The sequence below is a fragment of the Anopheles merus genome, chromosome 3L (genome assembly GCF_017562075.2).
Source record: "Anopheles merus strain MAF chromosome 3L, AmerM5.1, whole genome shotgun sequence".
NCBI classification, from domain to species: domain Eukaryota; kingdom Metazoa; phylum Arthropoda; class Insecta; order Diptera; family Culicidae; genus Anopheles; species Anopheles merus.
In genome coordinates this window covers 33,135,534-33,154,125 of record NC_054085.1, presented here as the reverse complement: position 1 = coordinate 33,154,125, position 18,592 = coordinate 33,135,534, and the positions used below count along the sequence as shown (strand labels likewise).

At 47.5% G+C, this 18,592-nt stretch overlaps 1 protein-coding gene and 1 long non-coding RNA gene across 2 annotated transcripts in view; one reads left to right on the top strand and one right to left on the bottom strand.

Annotated features, from left to right (window-relative positions):
• LOC121600435 overlaps positions 1 to 18,592 on the top strand; it is a 37,422-nt gene that overhangs the window by 4,513 nt on the left and 14,317 nt on the right. Inside the window, exon 3 of the long non-coding RNA XR_006005825.1 lies at positions 12,498 to 12,643. This is a non-coding gene — a long non-coding RNA (uncharacterized LOC121600435). The remainder of the gene's footprint in view (positions 1 to 12,497; positions 12,644 to 18,592) is intronic.
• Positions 535 to 18,592, bottom strand: part of LOC121600429 (longitudinals lacking protein, isoforms A/B/D/L) — a 36,024-nt gene continuing 17,966 nt past the window's right edge. The window contains exons 2-4 of the mRNA XM_041929010.1: positions 8,586 to 9,638; positions 2,798 to 4,209; positions 535 to 2,699 (exon numbers count right to left, since the gene is read on the bottom strand). Coding sequence (XP_041784944.1) covers positions 1,410 to 2,699; positions 2,798 to 4,111 — 2,604 coding nt within the window. The 5' untranslated portion in view covers positions 4,112 to 4,209; positions 8,586 to 9,638 and the 3' untranslated portion in view covers positions 535 to 1,409. The remainder of the gene's footprint in view (positions 2,700 to 2,797; positions 4,210 to 8,585; positions 9,639 to 18,592) is intronic.

The following is an 18,592-nucleotide window of genomic DNA, read 5'->3' as shown; positions in this document are numbered from 1 at the left end:
CGTTCGCGTGTTTGTTTGTTTCATTGTTATGCTGTTAAGGAAATGGTGCGATTTTGCCTTTTTAGTCTTGTTTTGTTTAACGCCAGGATAGTCGTAGTAATATTAGGGTAGTACTTTCGCTCACTAAGGCTACCGCGTGTGTCACTAAGGATATTATCGTCAACACTTTACCCGCCAACACTTTCGAAGGGTTGCACTGCCAAAACTTTAAGAAACGATGGTGTACAGGCTTTAGAGCCTGCGGTTTTCGATGCGGCAAAGGAAACGACTAACTAGCCGGGAGCTAGGCTTTAAGGAAAACAGCTAAAACCTATCGCGCTCTTCAGCTTCAAGAGAGTTAAACAAATGATTTGGACAACGAGAACAAAACAAAAATCATTTAAGGCAAAATGCGTTTCCCTTCCCTGGCAGGAGGGGTTTAAAGAAGGCAATCAACAAGAAGGTGTAAAAGCCCAAAATCATCTAAGATGGGTTCAAGCCTAGCCTAACGACAAACGACTGCTGTTTCTGCGCCGCCAATTTCCTCCTTTTTTCTCTCTCTCTCTCTCTCTCTCTCTCTCTCTCTCTCTCTCTCTTTCTTTCTCTATTGCACTTCCGTTGTGAGGGCAACGCGGCCTTTGAAGGAAAATCGCACACTTACGACATACATACAAAACACGTATCATCTATTGCCAGATTGATAGGGGTTAGCTTTTCTTACTTTGTTGGAGTTGGTGGGTTGAGTTATCTTTGTTGTCTGTTGGTTTGTGCGGTGAGTACTCGTTTCAGTCTATAAAGGTTCTCGGTTTAACTTTAGCCGACAAAGAGAATGCGTACGAAGAGAGGGCGCGTAGCTAGTAAGAGAGATTCTGATTTGTAAATGGATGCCTCTTGATGGTGAGGCTTTCATGATGTAGAATGTGCACTACTGATACTGCTTACTGTTAAACTTTGCTAAGTGTACGACACAAAATAGATTAAAAAAAAACATGCAGCAAAATAGCTAAAACTACAGGTCCTCTAGGCGGCTAAATGAAATTGGTGGGATCGGTTTCGATATGACGTCGTAGAAGGTAACTTTCGTTTGTGCTCTCGCAAGACACACATTTGCAACTTCCTGCTTGGAATCGTAGCCACGTGGCTCCCCGGGAGGGGGTTCGTCGCTTGTGATTGACGGTTTAATGCAAAACCTGGTGGGATCAACGGACCCAACTCAAAATGCCCAACTAACGCTACTCTAACGTACTTCCCCATGGGCTTGGAGGGGAGGGAAAAAAGGCGTGGAAAAACTCAGTGAACTTAGTTACCCGTTTCCAGTAGTTTTCTACCGTTTTGTCCTTCACAGCGGCGAATAAGGTTTTTAGGTTTTAACGTTTAGTTTAGTACGAACATGGAGGAGACTGCTCCGGGCGAATGGGACTACCGCCGTTCTACGACGATTCTGCGGGCGCATTGCTGTCCGCAATGATTTCCCGCTTGATGGTGATGTTGTAGTCTTTCTTTAACTTACCAGGCGCTGGCACAATGACACCCTGCTGCTGCTGGGGAGGTTGTTGCGGTAGCGAGGGTGCAGGTGAGGGTGATCGTGACCGTGCAACCGCCGACCGTACGACGGACACCGCCGCTGCCGGTGGTGGTGAGACGGATGGTACCCGCTCTTCCGAGTCCCGCTTCGGGCCCATGGACAGATCCTCGACGTGATCGTCCTGGCCCTCGGCCGGACCGCCGCTCGGTGGCCGTTCGCCACAGTCGCTGCCCGGTTCGTCGTCCTGCTCCATCGGATGGTGCTCCCGCCTGGCGTAGACCGGTTCCGACCCATTGTGATGCTCTCGGCGCTCGCGTTCCGCAAGATCGTGTGCTTCCCGCTGTTGCTGCGCCGAATGGTGCCGATCGTCTTCCGGCGAGCTCATCGAAACGGAGCGCATGTACTTCATCAGCACGCTCGGGCTCGGCGAGCGGGCCGTCCCGTGCGTACCCGGGGACGTGCTCATGCCGTTCACGGCGGCGTGAGCGGCCGCCGCGAACGCCATCGCGTGCAGTGCCTCGCGGCCGGCAATGTCGCCGCCGCGTGCTTCCAGCGCCTGCTGCAGGAAGGAGGGATCGAGCAGGGCGGCGGCCGGGTGCGGGATGGTCGGCGGCAGCCCGTGGTGGCTGCCGTGCTCGAGCTTGATCATGCGGCCCGCCTCGTGATGGTGGGCCATGGCGGCGGCGGCAGCGGCAGCCGCCGCAGCAGCCGCCGCGGCCGCATCGTCCTCCTGGGACGACTGGGACGGGAGCTGCTGGTGGTGGTCGCCGCCCGGATGGCCACCGGGCCCGCCGGGCGTACCGCTGCCCGGCCCGCCGAACATGTGGCTCGCACCGCTCAGCCCGTACGGGAAGGAGGCCGGACTGCCGCCCGAGCTGGGCGACCGCTTGAGCGCCCGGTTGATCGGCCGGCCCGTCGTAATGCCCAGCTTCTTCACCTTGTCGTACAGGGTGCGGGACGGCACGCCGAACTTGCGCGACGCCTGCAGCGCACTCATGCCCTTGCGCACACACTCGATCGCGTTCAGGATGTCGGTGCGCGTGTACTGCTTGTAGCGCTTCCACTCCGGCTTCTGCTGCTGGTGCGGCACGTACGATGCTAGCCGCGCGTCGCCGCTAAAGTTGTGCGGCGAGTCGAGCAGATCGTCATCGAACGATTTGTCCGCGTACGGTGAGTGGGGTTGGTCCTTGATTAACTGTTTTTTTTTTATTTATTTTTAGGAAAAGAGATGGATTTAAAGAATAATGTTATTGAGAGATTCTATTTGAAGGTGCTTGAGCTGTAACCACCTACCTTATAACCACTGCCGTTGGAGTGATGACTGCTCGGCTGGTCCGGATCCGACTTCATGCCGGCCTGGTACTGGGACTGTATCGTGGCGACGGTTGCCTGCGCTGTCCCAGCCCCAGGCACACCGCCCGCCTGCGACGAGTCGGCCGGGTTGGACTGCGCGAGCACGTTGCGCAGGATCGGTGTGTCGCGCAGCATGCTCGACATCGACTGGAGCTTCTTGCGCTTGAGCGGGTTCATGTCGGTGCTGGAGTCGTACGCCGAGCTGAGCATACTGTGCAGCTGCGTCTGGCCGAGGGAGGGCCAACCGGCGGCCAGGGCGGCAGCCGCCGCCACGGTCGATGGTTGCGCGGAGACTGAGGAGGCGCCGGCGGAACTGCCGGACTGGTGGGATGCCGAGGACGACTGGTGGTTGCTGCTGGCGGTCTGCGATTGCAGTGCGATCTGTGCCGATACGGAGGAGGCGGACGAGCCGGCGGACGTGGACTGGATGCGATGGGGCGGCGGTGAGGTCGTGGCTGGCGGGTGCGAGAAGGATGCGGAACGGTCGCGGCTACGCTCTTCCCGCTCGCGATCGCGCTCCACCGCGCCGGGGCTGCGGGAGTACAGGCTAGAGTAGGGCGACTTGTACGAGTACGGTGGCGAGGAGCTGCTGCTTTGAGCGAGTGACACGTTCGTGGAGGTGGAAATGACCGGCGACGACTGGTGCTGGTAGTGGGGGTAATGGCTGCCACTGCTGCTGGTGGGCGGTACATCGCGCCAGGAGGAGGATGTGGCGGTTGCTGCAGCAGCAGCACTGGCTGCCGCACCGGTTGCAGTAGACGACGAACCCTTGACGGTGTAGTTGTTGTTGCTGCTGCTACTACTGCTCGCGTGCAGTGTGGTGGCCGGGTCACGGTCGCGCATCAGCTGATCCACATCGACCATTTTGCTGAAGCGCCCCTTCAGGTCCGCCATATCGTACAGGCCCTTCACCTCGAGCTGCTCCGCAATCTTCATGATGCGCGGGATCTGTGCTTGGGTGACGTTCACCTCGCCGGTGTACATGTACTCGAGCAGTGCGCGCATCTCGAACTCCTGCACGCCCGGGAACAGGATGCTGCAGTGGTCCATCGGCACGTCCTGCAGGATCGACTGGAAGTAGGGCGAGTTGGCGGCCAGCACGACCCGGTGCGCCTTGAACTGGACCTGGTCGTCGACGTAGATCGTGCAGTCGACGTAGCACTCCATCTTGATCAGCGCGTCGAGTATCTCGACCAGGTTCGATTTGTGGTTGTTCCATCGCAGACAGTACGTTTGCCCTTCGCTGCTACCCATGGTGATGGAGTCGAGCCCTAGCGGGGGCGGGGGGAGGTCGATGTATATCGGTGTTGTACGGTGTGTATGCTGCGCAATTGCAGGCAGGGGAACGTTTGCTGGGGTGAAAAGGGATGAATAAGAGGTAACCATTCTACCGATTAGTACACTGCAACACTGTACACATTCATCTCAGGATAAAGGATAAAGAGAGAGAGAGAGAGAGAGAGAGTAGTGCCTGCGACAAACAAACAAAACGCTTGCAAGGTTCCCCTTGCGGTACAATTACACTTTGCCAATGGCGTTGCGCCCACTTGTCCACGACCATTTCCTCGCGCGACGAACAAAAACAACATTTGCGTCGCAAAATGAGCGCCTCTGACGAAAGCCCTCTGTTGTTGTTTACGCGAGGGAGGTTGAGTGACGAAATGTATCCACCACCGCTCCACGCCTCGTGGAAGTGTGCCGTGAGTCACGCGGAGCCCGGAATGTTTCTGATAATCGCAATCGCAAAGGTAGCCGTGCACGCGCGCGCTTGTGTGTGTGTGTGTATGGTGCCGCCCCGCTCTAGGTCGCAGCATATCAGCGCACCGGAACGGAAGCGTGATTGCCGAAAATTGACCCATCGGAGCCGTTATCTTACGGCAACGGCGCAAGATATTGTGTATTTTGAAGGCGAAACCGGCGCCCGAGTGCGAATATCGTGCGAAAATAACAACACCCCCTGGGCTGGGACCCATCCGGACCGGTCATCCGCTCCATTAGCTCCGATTATCAAACCGGTGGCGAGGTCCTACGGGACCGTGGTGGTGACCGGAAAAGCATGGCGCTGATATTGGGAGGGACAACAGCAACAACATCGGAGCGGAAAACGGTAACGGGGCATGGTGGGTTTGACTTTTGCCACTGGCTTATCTGATTATTCTTTGCTGTCTTTGCTACACACAGGTGTAACAGGGGGCCGAATTCTCATATAGTGAACATTGGGCGGTAGACGGGTGGGATGGGTTAGCATCGTGTCGAAATCGCACATCGCGTGACCACTAAACCGTGCTCCGCCAATTTTAGTGTACAAATTAGGGACGAACGACGAGTTGCCTTTATTGTTGTGTTTCTTGATTTTGTTTTGTTTTCCTTCCTTTTTTTGCAATCAAATTCTATTCTTCCATGCCCGATAATAGGAGGTAGAGAGGGAAAGAGAGACACTTCTGCAAGAGAGCACTGTGCAGAAGGGGCACCTACAGACGCTTTAATATTTGCAACGGAAATGGAAGAAAGTCAGGAGCTTTTGCCAAATCCTTTCTTTCCTCCGACGGCGTCCGTGCTTGTTGCGACTTTTATCTTGTTTTTCTTCGCCTTTTTATTTCACCATTTCCTTCGGCGGGCAGATTTCCGTCCATTTCGATCCTTATCTTGGTGTCTGAAGCACCAGCAGCAGCAGCAGCAGCAGCAGAATAATAATGAAAAAAGGTTCCACTTCACAAAGGGTCTCACAGCACAGAAAATCGAAACACTTGTTCAAGCCAAAGAGAGAGAGTTTAAGGAAAAAACAAAAAATATCCCAACGCAAGTGTGTTTTCTTGGGTGAAATCGGGTTTTTACGTGCTTGCCAAAAAAAAAAAAAATGTAAGCCAATCTTTTTGCCCTCCAGCCTTATAATCCACTTCCTGATGTCCTAATTTGTCGACCAACGGCCCCGGCCCTTTTTCGACTTCGAATGCTCATGCCAATTTTTCCGTTGCGTTTTATCCTCAAGTGCCAAAAGCTCAACAGCAACAAACCCAACAAGCGAAGAACAATGCGAAAATGAAGCAAACAAGCACTGCCAAAAAAAAGGATCATCATCAACAGAGCGAGGAAAATAAAATGAAGAGAGCAACAACGAAAAAAACGTGCCCCGACCGAAGAAGGATTTGAAAAAGGGCAAGCGATTTTTGCACTTTGCGCAGCGAAGAAGGGATGCGTGTGCTGTGCGCAGGTCAAATGCAACCTGGAGAGGATCGGAAACAAAATAAATCAACTTCATCGGTCGTCCTTTCTGCATTCCCTCGGATAAGCGTGAATAGCAGGAGGATTAAAGCTGCACGCAACAAGCCAATACACACACGACGGTACGGTTGTGCAATATTGGGTTAGTAGGCGAACAAGGTGCCTTGCGCTCTCTCCGTATACCGTTGTACCAGGTATAATGTGGGTCGAATTAGGATCGATGTAGGAGCGTGCTGCGGAAGGGATGTGCGGATCGCTGGACAAACAGACGGGACCTAACGTCCTCGGGGTCAGCAAATTCCCATCCTCACAAGATCGCACCAGCATCATCATCATCATCGTCATCATCATCAACATCAATTCCATACTATCGTAAGCGGCAATGATTTATTGACAAATGCTTCTAACGCTGGGACTGAGATGGTGGCTGAGGGACAGTGCACAAGCACTACCGGCATACCGGCACCGGCGACGACCCCCGAGATAAATGATCCGGGAGGGTCCCTGCCATCGAACCCTTGTCTCGAGCTCCTACCATTAATTACTCACACTCACTCACAGCAAAGACATTGCGAAACGGGCGACCTTTTTGGGTGCTTTCGGCAAAGTAACTCCGGCAGCAGAGGGAACGATTTTGGGACTGCGTTTTTTTTTTTTGCAATTTGCTGACGGTGCCGGTGTGGTGCCACAACTTGCCACGACTTGGCTGCGTTGACGTCACCCACACCCCCGAAAAATCGTCACGTCACTTAATACAGGAGAAGAAAAGAGTAAAAAAAGCAGACACCCCTAACCACCAGAAGGTAACCTTTGGCTTTCCCACGGCTATGCAGTTCCCTGTGTCTGTGTGCAGTTAAGGCGATGCCTCAGCGCATCGCAAACTCTTCAAATTCGAAGATCATCAGTTTGATTGCGGTTCATTTCGTTTTTTTTGGTCGTGATATTTCTTCCTCCTTTGTGTGTGTGTGTGTGTTGCTTCGGGACACAAATCCATTGCGTGCGCATTCCCTCCCTTCTTTTTTTTCTTCGACGTTGCCTTTCTTTGTGAAAAGGGCAAAAAACAGAAGAAAAGGGCGCAAATAAACTATCACTGCTTTGCCATTGTTGAGTGCCAACAACCAGCGGAGGAGATGGAAAGCAGCGGAATTTAGACAACCCGATGCCTATTTCTTTGAGGTTAAAGGTCCGCACAATAAACGGGGTAGGATCATCTTTTCTATTGCATTCAAATGGCCAAAAGGGATGCATGGGATGCACTTTGATGCATTCGAACAGATCATTAAAAATCCCTCCCTCGGGTTGCGAAGGTTGGTTATGCAAATTTGGTTCGTGTAATGCTGCACTGTCGAAGGGGAGAATGAAAGGACTGTTTTGGGAAGCGAAACACAATTAGACAGCAAACGATAAATGGGAGAAAAAGTTTTATGCAAATTCTTCGGCTTCACTTTCGCACGGATTCTCAAGGAAGGGATGGGAAAGCAGCGGGATTCGAAAAAAAAGGAAAGTGAAGATGAGTTTCGCATCATCAAGAACACAATTTCCCAAGGCTTTCATAACCTTCCCAGCCATTGCATCATTGCGGTCGAAAAGATCACCAAAAGCAGCACCAGCAATCGTTTCGGGCTTTGGCTGCTGATAATGCACAATCTCGTGCGGAGTTATTCACGTCACCAATTCCGTATCTTGTGTAAATGTGTGCGCTCTATCGCACATTCCAAGAAATTGTGCGCTTCGTTCAAACTATCAGTTTGCGCATGGGATGATGGAACGCATTAGGTATAGGCGGTGGCGGTATTTTTGGCATAGTCGCAGGAGAACACACACTGAAACCTAACGACTCCCACCACAGCCTGCAACACCAGCAGCATTCCGTTGGGTAGTTCTAGCAGCCCTCAGACAGACCAACAGATTCCTTGGGATTTTAGAGAAAACTGACGCGAAAAAAGATCAAATATCCACGACACGATGTTTAAAAGTTGCTTGAAAACGGCATTCAACGCCGTCCTTCGGGAAATCGGGCCTGTCTATTCCTGGAGTGCAAAAAAACGCACACAGAACACAGCAACACAGGGCAACGAACATGTGTGTGATCAGCACACATTTCGAAGGATGTTTTTCGATGTGATCCTTGAAGTACACAGACGTCGAGTTTTGCGTTCTGTTTAGTGTTTGGTTTCCGCCGTTCGCTTTCTATTCGCAGACGACCGTCCAAATTGTGCAATGTGTGCAGACGGGCCTGTGTGTGTGTGTGTTCTGCCTGCGTTTGGCCTAATTCTTCGCCCGCGTTGCTTATCGCTTCTAGCGAACATATGCGCTTTGGCTTCCTTCTGTGAGCAACTGAGACTAACGAGGGAGTATTGGTGTTGTAGGAGAAAGTTGTACCGCGTGCAGACATCTTTTTGAGACGTTTTGTAAATATGTCACATGCTCGTCTAGCCAGCAAACATGTGCAATTGTACCAACAAGAGAGAAAAGAAGAAGAAGAAAACAAGCAAAAACAACTTACCGTTCGCTGTCGTCTGCTTCTAGCGTTGTCCTGGAAAATCGCCTTATGTCGCCGGAATCACTGCCAGCACCGTTTCGTGGACAACAAAAAACGAACCGCCTGCTCACCAAAGTTCACGCTCATCACGATCGTGTGTCTGCACACATACACACAGCTACACCTTTTTTGATGCGTGTTGGGGTCGTCGTCGTCGTCGTCACACACACGGACGGCGTTCGGAATGGAGATCGTGTACTACAACCACAACAACCGCGCGTTGGTGTGTGTGTGGGGATGAAGGGTGATGATTTAAATGGGGGGTAAAGGGCGAGAAAAATTTTGATAACCTCAAGCACAGCTAGGTCCGAAAAAGTTATTGCAGAAATGTGAAGATGTGTGGAAAATTCACGTACTCGCTAGCCACTTCCTTGCTTTCCAGAAGTTGCTAGGCGGTGGCGTTGCTTGATTAATGCTGTGCGAGGTGAAGAAGTTTTGCGGTGAGGCGCTTTTTCGCTTCTTTTTTGTTTTGAGGGATGGAACTGAAAACTTGCTTGTTTTAGGGTACGTGCACGATGACTTTTTTACGCCACTTTTGTTTTGTTGTTACTTTTTTCTTCTAACGCGTTCGTTACTTCGCTACATTCGTTATGCTTTCTTCGATGCGATCGTTGGTCAGTTTTTCACTCACTGTGTAATGCACTTTCAATGCAACAAACTTGTAAAGTTTTACTTGCTTTTTTGCACTTTTTTTTCTCTCCTCACTTTCAACTTTTGGTTCACTTTTTTGCATTCGTTTGTTTCCTTTTTTTTTTTGTTAAAATTCACTAATGTTTCGGTTGCCTTTTCTTTTGTTTGTTTGTTTTCGTTTGTTTTTGTCGTTAAATCTACTTCGCTTTGCACACGTCTTTCATGTTACCATGTTACGAACTTTTGCACCTTTGCACCGGAACTGCACTGCACTGCTGTGTGTCGCTGCATACACGCGACCATACTTCCGGAGGGGCGCGGGAAGGTCGTCTGCGCAAACTTCCGCCTGTGCTGCTGGCTGGCTGACTTGGCAACTGTCACGTACACCTGCGACGAGAGGAGAGGATGATCCCGTTACTACTAGTTCACTTGTGTGTGTATGTTTTTAACTTTACTAAATTGAGATTTAAATGCACAACTGCTTTCGAAACGTGTATCGTACCGTTTTTGTGTTTGTTTTTTGCTATTTTCGTTTGATGCACTTTTGCACTCGCGCATCGGTTTTTAAATTAATAATTCAAATTCTCGCTGCTGCCACCGCCGAAAAAAACCGCACGCGCTTTCACAAAACTGCACATGCAATTTTGAACTTTGAACACTCTGGAGCACCGTATCTATCGGCCCGGCCGCTGGTGCGCTCTCGTTTTTCGATCGTTCGCGGACACACGTGCTTGCCAATGAGCGGACTTTTCGCTTCTGATTCCGAGAACGGTTGCGGCCAAAACCAGAGCCCACCGCACCGAAAATTGCCCGAAGTCAAAACCCGCTGTCGATGGCACTGGCGGGGAGAGTGGAAGTAGCGTAGAGCGGGACTGCACACAGACCCCGCTCGCTCTCACCACCACCACCAGCGGGTCACTCGTCGCACTGTCTCGCTTGCACCACCGGCTGGCAAGCAGCCCAGCAAAAGGATGCACGAAAGATGCACGATCCTTTGCCACCCGTCACTCAAGGCGCTCCTCGTTCCTGTCCCTTTTTCGCAACTGGCAGTTTTCCCTTTCCGTGCCTTGCCCACTGCACGCAGGGCTGGGCTTGGGTGAGTGAATCTGCGCCCTTTTCCGAAGGGGGTTTTCCCTATCCCTGTTGCTCTCAGCATGCGCATGCACACACACGCACACACAATGCTCGCTCTCTTTCCCGCACTTCTCTTTGCGCACTTGGAAAGGGCGCACTTTTTATGCTGCACCGCGCAGCATCGCATAGGGGAAGGAAGGAGTGCCGCCGCGAGTCGGTCAAACAATTCTCTCTGCTATGTGTTCTTGCTGTCTCTTTCTTCGCCGAGCGCAACAAACCTGTCTTACCTTCCCCTTTAAGGGTTTGGTCCTCTCGCTTGCGCTGACCCTAAAGGTTTGTCGCTTGCGCCACCAAAAACACAGCTAGCCCTTCGGCTTTTTTTGTGCTGTGCCCTTCGCACAAAAATTATTCGGCAGACCCAAGAGGGGGTTTTGGTGGGACCACCACTCACCGCCGGACCGATTTATGCACGCAGGCTGCAACGGCATCGGACGGTGGCGTGGGGGAAATGGTTTTTGTTGATCGCGTACGCAAAACCTTCACCGGCAGCCAGCCGCCGGGCCGGTTTGTGGAGGGGATGGCTCACGCACGCACACTGTGAGCACCCCTTACGCGGGGTGCATCGCGATGCGCGTGAGTTCTCGCGCCAGGAGTGCAGCACGATCGCGGGCAAATGGAAAAGCCTGAGTTCTCTTCGCCCCTCTCCCGCTTGCTGGTTTCTTGTGCTTGCGCTTGTGCGAGATGCAGTTTTCGGTGTGCGAGCGAATTGCGTGCGATGGTGAAGGGACGGGCGGGATGGAAGCTAGCATATCTACACACAAACACACGCGCAGAGGCATAGTGAGATCGGAAGAAACAGGGCTAAATTGCTGTTGTCGGAGGCAAGTTTCATCACAGCAAAACGAGCTATAGAGAAACACACACACACGCACACAGACAAACACACGAAACGTGTATCTAGCGCATTTCTATGCTCTCTGCTTCGATATCGCTTCTAACGTCTCCCGGCCCAATGGATGCTTAATTTATCTCCTGTTTCACTCTGTACTGCTGCTGCTGTGTGTATGTGTTTCTGTCTCCGTCTTTCCTCTATCTGTGCACCGGAGGTCAGCATTCAACGTGACACGCCACGTCGATTATATTGGCGCATTCGTTGACCATAATCGTTAGCATCATGCTCAACTAGCACTACGGTCGCGCAAGTGCTGACCGGTAGTGCGAGGGAGGCGAAAGAGTGCAGAGGGAGACAGACAGTTAATTTGCCTTTTTATATGTTTTATAGTTATTTTTATGATTTTTTTAAAATAAAATTTTTAAAATATGCTTTATTTACTTTATTTCAGTTATGTCAATGTATTACTTTGTAGAGAGTGTTATGTTTTTTTCTCAAATTTATCCCAATCTTTGAAAAGTATATGAACGGTGATAATCAAATGGTATTTAATTCATAAATATGTCTCTACTCTTATGTTTTATAATATTCGACACAATTCAAGCGGACGCCTGGTGCCCCGTACAAGAGCAAGCATTTGGCAAGCGTGGTCAGACCATTTTAAGCCCGTGTTACAGATCGAGTGAAGTTGAACGTGAAGTTGTATGATTCTTTGCTATATTTCATTAAGCACTAATCATAATAAGACTTATTTTAAACCACAAAAAAAAATGAAAATTCAATTCCCCATCCATTGAAACTTTAAAACATGTTAAAATATGAATTGAATGCATTTCCTTGTGATTTGCCGTTTTGTTCACGGTAAAAAAATAATTATCAGCGGCGAATCACAAGAAAATGCATTTAATTTATTATTTTAATATGTTTCGGATAATGTTTTTTATTGTTTCAATATTTATAACCTAAATAGTTTGGGGAATTGAATATCCTTTTGATGTACGATAAGCCATGTTCTGATGTATATTCAATGAGTACTTTGTATATTTTTCATTTCACATTATTTGTTTGCTATAACATGGTTTATTTAAAATTGAAACTTTTAAACTTTTTTTTTAACTTTTTTTTTTGGAAAGTCTTCTTTATGAGAATAGGCATTTGAAAAGGGATTCGTTCGGAAATTTTTACTTTTGTTTTCGTGATTTATTCGTTCTTTGTTTGGTTATTTCACAATGTTTGTGTGCTAAACTCAATTCATTTTCGTTTTGTTTTAATATTTGCAGCACATGCATAGCATTACTACTGCTTACATACGCCAAACAGGCATGAGCTTGATCTTGGAACGACGATCCTATGTCAGAAGTAATTGTTCTGGGCGGCATGTAAACGTCCCAGATGCGCATACCACGCAGGATGAATGAAGTTTCAGGTAAGTCATTGGTTTAGCTTGCTTATTTTTATATCATTTATGTAATTATTATCAGTAATTAGTATCAAGTATTAAAATTGTATTTTAATTTTTTGTTTTATTGTTTTATGTTACTTATTTTCATTTTAACCTTTCAATTAAATTGGCTATATTTTCTATTAATTTGCTTGGTGCCGAACCGAGCAGTGAATCGATATGCTTTTCTACCTTCACGGGTTCATTGATGCATCGATTGGTCAATGGTTTGCGGAAAGACGCATGAATGGAAATGATAGCAGCATAATTGTACCAATGTCCATTCTGAGTGCAGTCTGAATGAAACTAGCCTTACCCTAAAATCGCGCTTTGTCACCCCTGCAGCTCACGGTAGCAAGTAGCTGCGAGCGCTCAATACTGGTCCCGCCTATAACGCCTCTTTTTTTTGTTTCGGGACAATTTTTACTTCGTTGCTAAAAACACATTTTTCTTATCGTACCTGATCTCGTAGGTCTTCCTTTTTGCTATGATACCTTCTTTTTTGTTCGAAGGTAATTCGCGCATTCGTGTACACCCTGACGTAATTATGAATGAGAACGGGGTAAAGAGAAGCATCTAAAAAAATGCTGCAGCAATACCCAGCGGTAGGGGTGGGGTACGGGGTACAGAAACACGCCAACACAATGGCAAAAATTGACAAATTGAACGATCCCGTGCACCCGTGAGGAGAGCTGTGCTTAAAAATTAAATTAAGGGTATCGAACGACGAATGCACAAAGAACGGAAAGACCCAAACTCACTTTCCCTTGCTGATGATGGGGTTAAAGTAAAGAGAAAAAAAGCGCTCAGAAATAGGATGTTTACAGTAGGAGTGCAAAAGGAAGGATCTGTGAGAAGCATTTCTTCCACAACAAGGATTGACAACCCATTCCAATCTCTCTCTCTATTATTCCTGTTTCACTTCAATCCTTCTTCAACAAAACCTCTGCTTTCGGTGGTGGTTTCGTTTGCTTTTGACCCCGGGTACGTTTATGACACTCTCAAAACCCACCCGCGCCCGCCGTTCCACGGGAGGTGCAATCGTAGGCAACAAAAGGGAGAAAATTGCACACACACACGCATTATTTGCTTCTTCCATTCAGATTCACACAACAACAGCAAAATGGGGAAAAAAAGTGCACGGCGGCAGCGTTGCATCGGGCGGGGTCGATTATTATAACCTTAAATAACCACAATAAAAGAAGAAATAACAACATTACCGTGCACAGCGAGCACACATAATGCGCTTGCAGGCATCGTCGGTCTGCTTTCGGTTGTGGCTGCTGCTGCGGCTGCTGCTGCGGCTGCTGCTGCTCGGGGTAGATAGAGAGGCTGATGAGGCAATTTCTGTGTTTTTCATTCCTCTGTTCCCTCTGTTTTGCTTCCTTCTGTTTTGTCTACAAGTTGATGCTGCTGTTGACAATTTCTTCCACACACACAATGGTAGAGAAGAAGGAGCAGCAGGACACTGGAAAGCCTTCTTTTTGAGAATAGGCATTTGAAAAGGGATTCGTTTCTAATTTTTGGCAATGTTGAAGCGCATTGTAAGCCGTTTCGCCGAAGAGAAGGATCGCATTAGGGGTAGCAATTGCATGTTGTTTGCTGGAATCGATCGTTCTCTTTGTATGCTCAAGTGTAGAATGCAAAAAGAGGTCGAGCATTTTACCGAATTAGAATCGTATTATTATGTTTTTTTTTCTCTATAACTTACAATCTCAGAATCAAAGCAGCTTTTAATGGTAATGATTTCTTTTATTTTGTAAGCCAATTTGTGTGTATATTTTTAATTATTTCTACACACTTCAAATGACAATTTCTTATGTGTTGAAATGATAATCATCGATCACTGCTTCCTGCCAATGCGTTTCACAAGCATTGCAGATGTGTTTCCAAAATTTTGTTTCCAGTTCGTACACGATTACGCCTAGCTCGAGCGATAAGCGATCGTTCAGAAACGAGCATAGACACACACACACACATACACAGAGATACGCACCGTGTGCTTGCGCACAGTACGCACCCAAGGGGTACGTGCATTGACTCACTTGCATATCTCACGCATCGCCACACACGCCCGTGCGCTCTTCCCCCGTTTTACGCGCGACCATCCGCTTGCCATCAACCCCGTCGCCCATTCGAGCGAGCGAGCGGGCATGTACGAGTGCAGCAAACCTACGCAAACTGCAGAACCAGTTCTAATTCGACAGCCACAATGAAGCAACAACGCGGCATTCGCGCCACCACACAACTTCCAAATTCACAACGCCACAGCAGCAGCAGCGTGTGTGTGCGTTGTGTTCGGCATTCGCGGCGATGCAACATCGCGGAAGTGTGTGTGTGTGTGGGCGCGAGGGGCGGTGAAGCTTCTGGACATTTGAAACGAATTTTGGACGGTCAATGCACTTTGAGGTTTTCTCGTTGATTGTCGAGCGTGCGTGTGTGTGTGCGAGCGACTTTTTTTTGCCCATTATTGAGGCGTCCCTTTCTACACGCACTTTACCGGGTGGTGGCAATGCACCGGGCGGTCAATTGAACCAGCCGATGATCGGAGCGACAATGATGGTAGAGCGGTGGTCCCCCTCTAGTGAACGGACGCCACGCTGGATGTGTTCCACCATGTTTTTGTTGGTTCGTTTTGCGTCGCAATATGAATATGCTCTGCATAATCAGCTACTGCTTCTATGCTTATTGTCGGCGATTACAACAGTGTCACTGATTAGACACGACTGTTATGCTACACGTTAATTACACGCACATACACGCTCAGTGCTGTACTGCAACGTTGCATATACGGATTTATGAAACCATATTGTATCAAAAGATTGCGATTGAGCCAATGCTGTATAGTGCTTTAAGAACATTTTGCTATTTTCTGTTGCTTTTTATTGGTTTTAATAATATATGTCGTGGTATTCATGCTTTCTTCTCCAGAAATTCTACTTTTCTCAAGATGAGTTATCCGAATTCTTTGTTACTTGAGTTTCTATTTCTGAGACAGTAATAACTTTGCTAATAATAATAATAGTATTAATAATAATAATAATAATATGTTGTAGAGATAGCAAACTCTGATACAGCTTCATGAACCTTAACGGACCCTTGATGAAGAGTGTTTAAGATTCATGAATTTTCATGGAATATTGAATCCATACATATGTACAATCCCTCTAGTTATTCAAGAATCCCCGTAACTCTTAAGATTCATGAATCTCTTGAGATCATCATGAAATTTGCGAATCTATATAGATTTATAATCTGTAAAGACTAAAGATGCATGATAACAGCTACAAGGATTTGTCATTTTCTTTAGTTTTATAAATCTTTAGACATTCATGAACCGCGTAAGATATGTGGAGCAGTCGTCAGCTTGCACTTAACGTGACATTACGACATGCACGTGATAAGTTCAAGCCTCATATGGACCGGACCCATCCCGCTGTAGCAAGGATTGAGTATCCAGCTGCGTGGTACTACATAAGTCTCGAAAGTCTGTATAGGTGGGCATAACCGCGTAGGTAGAAGTCGCCAAAAATATGACTTATGATCTTAATGATCTTAAAATGTAATTATAATATTAAAAGTATAGATATTTGGAGATTAATTTCTCTTTATGGATTCAGGCAATATTTGGAGGTTTATGAAGGTTTAGAGATTCGAATCACTAACTGCAGTAGATTCAGATGAATGTATCTCAAAGATTAATGAAGCACAACACTAATATTTTGTTCAAAAACTTTGGTTCTCGGTTCCTTTTTGTTCTGAGCGATGTAACATACGTTGTTAACAGCATAAATATGCAATATTACGACAGAATTCTGCGACGCACGTTAAAAATCTCTTGTTTTATTTGAACATTTTCCTCCATACATTTGTTAGCGTTTTATTAAATTTATGTTAGGGATTTTTAGTCGTCAATGCGATTCTTTTCATTTAATAGTTTCGGAATAGTAATAGTCTCAAGCCAAAAGTCTGGTCGTTCAAACACATTTGTATTCGATGCAAAACATCTATAATATCTCTTCGCTAAAAGTAAGATCCCATTTAATTCCTTTCGGCCTAATAATTGTAATGTTTACAATTCCAGATTGATCATGAATTAATGCTCGCCCAGTGTATGCGGGATGCCATTAGTGTAGCAATTTAAAAGCAATTGGCACGTGCATTAGATGCTTTGTTAGCTCTCTGCTGCAGAATTACCCAGCAGCGGGAGAAAGTGTGTTTGCCGATGGTGGAGGGAACCATCGGTAATGCGAATCCACTAGAAGTCTAGCAATAATTGACACTCTATTAATTGATTGAATGCAATTGGCATCGATCCGATGCTGCTGGGACTGTCGATTAAGGCCATCTCTGGATTCTACGCTTCTTCAGTTGTAATCGCCTTTGCAGAATAGATACAGGCAAGGGAGAGTCCCTCATGGTGCTTTGTGCCGGTTGCAGCAAACAGATATGCTACACAGAGGACATCATTAATACAATAAATAATACTGGCAGTGCCATAGTTTCTAGAAAAGAAGTATATTATACGTGCTGTGGTGGCGAAAAAATATGTCTTTAAAGACAAATGTGAGAAACTAATTTCACTTTCTTTTGTCGAACTTCTTGTACACTTTTATCACATGAATGGCCGTCCGTAAAAGGGTTTTACAACGATGTACCTCAACAGTATTATATTAGCGGCAAACATTGCAATAATTCATAACCCATGCACCCAAATATCGCGCTCTAACCCTTGCCCATTTCCCTTCTGCTCTCGATGACTTTCCACAAAAAAGGTAGGCAAAAATACATTTTCGCTTTGCACCTTCCTTGTTTCCCAATTTCGCTCATTCTCCCATTTCTTCGGCGTGAATGCTTCAAAGCAAAAGCACCCGCTTTTATGGCATCCCTTAATCGATGGTCACTCCCTGTTATGGGACCTTTTTTTGTATTTTTGGCAACCCCCGGTACTCCTCTCTCTCTCTCTCTCCGTCTCCCTGTTTATTGCAGTTTGTAGCATGCTTTCTTCTTACATGGCAAAAACCAAAATCGCATACCCTGCCACCATCATCATTAGCAATCGTTGTTAACTTTTACAACCCACCTCCGTTTTTTTCGGGCTTTTTGGCACAACAGAATGCGATTTTACTGTTTACACTCTCTGGAAAGGGCTTTTAGAGGGACTAAAAAAAGGGAAAACATATATGTAAAAAGTACGAAAGAGTTAAGACTCGTAAAAGCTCGCTTCCACATGTTGCAGGCTGGCTTGCAATTGCAAAAGGGTCGCCCTCGGCCACAGGTAGCACACAATGAGGCATCGTAAAAAAGCGGATCAGCGGATGCTTCAGGAAGACCGGAGCCAAATTCGCACAATGGGTTTGCTTCGCCTATTTTACCCCGTTCGTACTGTTCGTGCACGGGACTAGTAGGGGGAAAAAAGGCTTAAAATAACAAAACCCGAAATTTGGTGCATTATCGCAACTCAATCTCCGTAGACAACTGCCACAGCTCGGCAGCAAGAGACGATGGCACTGTTTTATGAGTTAGTTGCAATTGCAATGCTGAGCTTTTTTGGCAGGTAAAAGGGTGCAAAAATTCTCGATGCAATAATATGGCGATCGCTTTGCTAAGCCGACCGTCGCCAGACGGTAGAACGGGTTAGAGGAAGCTTTGCTTGCCTTTGTTTCTTGCAATTATGCCGTAAAGCAATCGCCAAACAATACACCCAACAAGACAAATATGTTCAATCGGAACTCACGGTACATCTCCGTCTTAAAAAAAGATAATGCAGCGACAAGAGCGCAACGCAATGCATGCCACCGACCGTCAGCTGGCCCTCTAATGGACGCTGAAATCGGTCAAACCATAGGGGTGGCTCCCTGTTTGCCATGGACACAATGTGCTTGCACCAGTGTGGTTCAACGAACTGTCGCCACACTGTATCGTTCGATGCCA